This window comes from Fukomys damarensis, unplaced genomic scaffold (assembly GCF_012274545.1).
Source record: "Fukomys damarensis isolate Sample0158 unplaced genomic scaffold, DMR_v1.0_HiC HiC_scaffold_19, whole genome shotgun sequence".
Lineage (NCBI taxonomy): Eukaryota > Metazoa > Chordata > Mammalia > Rodentia > Bathyergidae > Fukomys > Fukomys damarensis.
In genome coordinates, this window is record NW_022900931.1 from 67,498,385 (window position 1) to 67,503,412 (window position 5,028).

The 5,028-nt window shown below is 63.8% G+C and overlaps 1 protein-coding gene across 1 annotated transcript in view; it reads left to right on the forward strand.

Annotated features, from left to right (window-relative positions):
* The first annotated feature begins 521 nt into the window (after positions 1-521).
* Positions 522-5,028, forward strand: part of Kmt5c (lysine methyltransferase 5C) — a 5,678-nt gene continuing 1,171 nt past the window's right edge. Inside the window, exons 1-7 of the mRNA XM_019206483.1 lie at positions 522-2,117; positions 2,262-2,427; positions 2,654-2,763; positions 2,918-3,081; positions 3,182-3,201; positions 4,553-4,689; positions 4,788-5,022. Coding sequence (XP_019062028.1) covers positions 1,483-2,117; positions 2,262-2,427; positions 2,654-2,763; positions 2,918-3,081; positions 3,182-3,201; positions 4,553-4,689; positions 4,788-5,022 — 1,467 coding nt within the window. The 5' untranslated portion in view covers positions 522-1,482. The remainder of the gene's footprint in view (positions 2,118-2,261; positions 2,428-2,653; positions 2,764-2,917; positions 3,082-3,181; positions 3,202-4,552; positions 4,690-4,787; positions 5,023-5,028) is intronic.

The window sequence follows — 5,028 nt, forward strand, 5'->3', positions numbered from 1 at the left end:
TAGTAAAAGTATGGGGGGGGGCGGAACAGTCTCCATGGCAGCGGCTGAAGGACATCGGCACGAGCCACTGACAGCAGTTCGCGGCGCTAGTTGGAGGCGCGGGCGTGGCGGGGTTTTGTCAGGGCACCGACAGACTGGGAGGGGAGGGTAAGAGTGAAACTCGGCCAATAAGAGTGGGGCGTACTTCATAGCAACGGAAGAATGGCGGTGAGTTTAGCCAATAGGAGGTCGTAGCAGCCGTGGTGAGGCGGGTCCCCGCGGGGCCAGGGAGAGGTGCGACGATTCTGTCTGAGGAGAGCTGGAGGAGGCATGCCCCTTCCTCGCTGCCGGGCGCCCATATCTCGGCCTTAGCTCCTCACTCGGGCCTGCCCTGCGCCCCAGAGCTTCTCCTGCGCCCCCAGGGCCTCTCTTGACCCCTTTCTCAGTGCCCAGGCCTCTCTCCGACCCCTCTCGACCCCAGTGGATCTCCTCGCCCTTCTCAGCGACCAGGCCTCTCCTGCACCCCAGGGCCTCTCCTTCCTCGCTGCCGGGCGCCCATATCTCGGCCTTAGCTCCTCACTCGGGCCTGCCCTGCGCCCCAGAGCTTCTCCTGCGCCCCCAGGGCCTCTCTTGACCCCTTTCTCAGTGCCCAGGCCTCTCTCCGACCCCTCTCGACCCCAGTGGATCTCCTCGCCCTTCTCAGCGACCAGGCCTCTCCTGCACCCCAGGGCCTCTCCCACCCTTCTTCTCCCTGGACCCCCAAAGCCTTTCCCTGGCGCCTTTCTCAGCCCCCTAAGGCGTCTCCTGCACCCCAGGGCCTCTCCTGAACCCCCTTGCATCGCCCAGGCTTCTCCCTGTACCCCGAGGCCCTTCCTAACGTCGTCCCTTCGCCTGGCACCCCCTGAGCCCTTGGTCCCTTACCCTGGACTCCCACTTCCTGTACCCCTGCCCTCTGACCCCCCTTTTCCCTGCTCCCTTCCGGGACCCCGGGTCTTCCTCTAGGGTCTCTATCCCAAAGGCCTTCCCTGCTCTGGCTCCCCAGGCCCCGGCTGGCCCACAAACCCTCCTGGCCTCCCACCCTGCGGTGCCCGGCTCCACTGCCTGTCCTCCCTGTCTCCAGCCTCAGTTCGTGCCCCCTGCAGCACCCCCTCTGCATTTGCCTCCAGCCTTCCTGTCTTCCCCAGACCCCTCTCCCAGCGATCTCTCTGCCGCTCCCCCCACCTCCTGGGCCCTGTCCGCCCCCCGTAGGGCTCAGATGGGCCTGGTATGCCGTGGTGTGGGTTCAGGACAGAGCCTCCCTCCGTGTTAGCTTGTATTTGGCCTCACCTTTCTTAACCTCTGTGTTTTCTCTCTGCTTGTTTTTCTTTCCCATTTCACCTGTTCTGCCTTCCGTGCCATCCCTCTACTCTCTCATCCCCCACTTTTGTCCTCAGCCCCACTCTGAACTTCTTGGAGAGGAGCAGGCGCTGGGGTCTCCTTGCTGTCCCCTTCCTCACCCCCTGCATGTTGCCTGGGGTGCACCAGGACCCCCTGGGGCTGCTGGGGAGGAGGGCCGGGAGGCCCCCAGAGGAGGGGGGCCCTTGGGCCTGTGGGCGGCATGGGTTCCCACTGCGTTCTCCACATGTGTCCCACAGCACTAACCCTGTAGTGTTGTCCCTGGCTGCCTGCGAATTAGCTTCCTGGGCCCACGAGGGCTTCCCACAGTGCACTCAGCGGCGCCCTGGAGGCTGTGCAGAGATGGGGGAGGTGCTGGTCTGGGGATTGTGTCTGCACGGCAGGGTCAGGGTTTGGAGGTGCCCTGCTGTCCTCAGTCACATTTCTGTGGGTTTCGCCCACTGTCAGGAGAACTTGTTGATCTCCCTGTGCAGCCCTGGGAACTCAGCTTGCCCCTGCCTTCCACGCTACAGATGTGCACACTACAGGGCCTGCCTGAGTGCCGCACGGCTTCTGGGAGCCTCCTGGCCTGTGCCCAGCTGTGCCCAGCAGCTTCCTGCTGTCTGTCAGAGGCAGCATGGTCCACAGAACATCATGGGGCCTGAAAGAGTGACAGCCCGAGAGCTGTGTGAGAACGATGACCTGGCCACCAGCCTGGTCCTTGACCCCTACCTCGGCTTCCGCACCCATAAGATGAATGTCAGGTGAGCAGCCCAGGAGGGTGCAGGCAGCCGAGTCCAGGGCCTCTCACCTCGTTCCCTGCCCCTCAGCCCAGCCTCCCTGCAGCGCCAGGTGAGGGTTGGCAGGGCCTAGAAGGCCCTGGGACCCAGTTGTGCTCTCTCTCCCAGCCCCGTGCCCACCCTGCGGCGACAGCAGCACCTGCGCTCAGCACTGGAGACCTTCCTAAGACAGCGGGACCTGGAGGCTGCATACCGGGCCCTGACAGTGGGAGGCTGGATGGCCCACTACTTCCAGAGCCGGGACCCACGGCAGGAGGCTGCCCTCAAGACCCATGTGAGGGACCCCTTTCTGCGCGCGCCCCGGCCCCTGACTGTAGCCCAGGGGACCCGAGGTGAGGCTCCAAGCCCTAGGACAGGAGAGAAGTGGCCTCTGCCTTTGGTGGATGAGGGCACTGGCCCTGAGAGGGGACACAAGGCCCAGACCACACACCCCGAGTTCCTAGAGGGGGGGCCCCCTGCCTCTGGCTCTGCCCTTGCCTCACCCCAATCTCACCCTACAGGTGTTTCGTTACCTCCGTGCCTTCCTGCCTGAGAGCGGCTTCACCATCCTGCCCTGTACCCGCTACTCCATGGAGACCAACGGGGCCAAGATTGTGTCCACCCGTGCTTGGTAAAAGGGCTGTGCAGGAGAGGACCTGTCCTGTGGTGGGGACGGTGTGCAGAAACAGGGTCCCAGGGGACTGGAGGAGGCGGGAGAGGCACAGTGTCGCATGCGGTGGCCCCAGGAGGCAGCATTCTGAGTCCTGTGGCCCCGGCCCCTGCAGGAAGAAGAATGAGAAGCTGGAGCTGCTGGTGGGCTGCATCGCCGAGCTGCGGGAGGCCGACGAGGACCTGCTGCGAGCTGGCGAGAATGACTTCAGCATCATGTACTCCACTCGCAAGCGCAGCGCGCAGCTGTGGCTAGGTCCTGCTGCCTTCATCAACCACGGTGAGGCCCAGGGTGAGGGGCCGGTCCTGTCCCCTGCTACACTCACTGGGCCCTGTCCTTGCTCATTTCCTCTCTTCTCTCCCCCACCTGCTGGCTGCAGACTGCAAACCGAATTGCAAGGTGAGACCTCTGGGCTCTGGCAGACCGGGAAGTGAGGGGTCCTGGAACGGGAGGGATGTCCGGGCAGTGAAGCCATTTCCCGTCCTGCACCTCTGGCAGTTGTTGGCCTGGAATGGGCAGTCAAGAACCCAGGATGGGCCCTGGAAGCCAGCCCAGGGTGACAGTGGCCTCCAGAATCTCCTGGCCAAGCCTGGCCTCAGCCAGACAGCTGTGATGGCAGTTGTAGGGAAGCAGCTGGAGAGCCCCAGGAGGCACAGCCCTGTACCCCAAAGACATTCTGGGTGGTGGGAGGGAGAGAACAGCTGGCACAGAGCACAAAGGGGAGGGGTGGAGAGGGGCACACCTGCTCCAGGTCCCAGTGTGTCCCTCATCCGGCATGGCAGGGAGCTCCCAAGGATGACAGCCCGGAGCTTAGGCCCCAAGGTCAGAACCAGTTTTGAGTGCTGGCTGTACCACCCCACTTTAGCTTCTTCTCTCGTGGACTTGGGGAGAGGTGTGAGGTCAGGCTGTGGGCACCTGGTTCCCTGTCACAGGATCCTAGGGTGAGTGACGCATGGCCTTCACCTGGCCCTGTTGTGCCCAGTACAGACGCTGGGTGGGACAGCAGGGTACAGACAGCAGCACACGGGGCCACAGAAGAGGTGACGCCATGCTGAGTGCTGAAGGAGCAAGATCTTGGGTGTAAAAGGAAACCAGGAGCTTGAGAGGGTATCCAGGCAGGACACATCTCTCCAGAGGTCCAGGCTCTGGCGAGGCCCAGCACACGCAAAGGTGGCATGGTCAGGCCAGGGAGCCACAGAGGCTCCTGCCATGTGCATAGGAGGCAGTCTTGGCAGCTAGAGCTCAGGGGGACTGGGGTAGGAAGTGGCTAGGGCCAGGGCAGCCACCAAGAGACTGGCGTGGGATGGAGCTTGAGGCTGTGAAGGGCTAACTCTGGATAGGGTTGCAGGACGAGGAGGACAAAGATACAGGAAATGATGCGCTTGGGAGGCTCCAGCCCATTGGCTTATGGGTCAGCAGGCAGGCAGGCATCAAAGGCTGCTTCAGGTGAGTGTCAGGCTTGAGTGGAGGGATGGACAGGAGGTCACGCCCTCCAGGACAAGGACTGTAGACAGGTGTGGGCCTGGAAGCAGCCCAGGGTGGTGAGGAGTCATGGGCAGCCACCTGGAACCTGGCCCCACAGGCCACCCGAAAGGGCAGGTGGCCCTCAGCCAGGCCGAAGAGCTGAGGAAACGCAGGTGGGAGCGGTTCCCACTGCTGGGAGGTCAGGTCGGTGCTTCTCAAGGACCCAGGGGACTGAAGAGCAAAAAGCCCCTGCCCCACGCCCTGTGCTGAGTGGGCCCCGCCCCAGTTTGTGCCTGCAGATGGGAATTCAGCCTGCGTGAAGGCACTGCGGGATATCGAGCCAGGGGACGAGGTGACGTGCTTCTATGGCGATGGCTTCTTCGGTGAGAAGAATGAGCACTGTGAATGCTACACCTGTGAGAGGTGAGCAGGGGCTGCAGGGCAGGGGTGGGGGTGAGCCAGCAGCCCCAGAGCATGGACGTCCCCAGCCCCTCACTCTGCCCTTGCCCTCTCACCCCCAGGAAGGGGGAAGGAGCCTTCCACCTGCAGCCCCGGGAGCCCGAGCAGCTGCCACAGTTCGCTGACAAGTACGCCTTCCGGGAGACCAAGCGGCGGCTCCAGCGAGGCCAGGATGGCAGCTGGCAGAGCCTGCTGGACCCGCGGGCCTGCACCCACCTGTCCCCCCTGCGCTGGGACCCGTTCTGTGGTGAGCACAGCCCTGCCGGCACCCTCCCTGCAGTCTCCCTGCACTCTCCGGCCCTC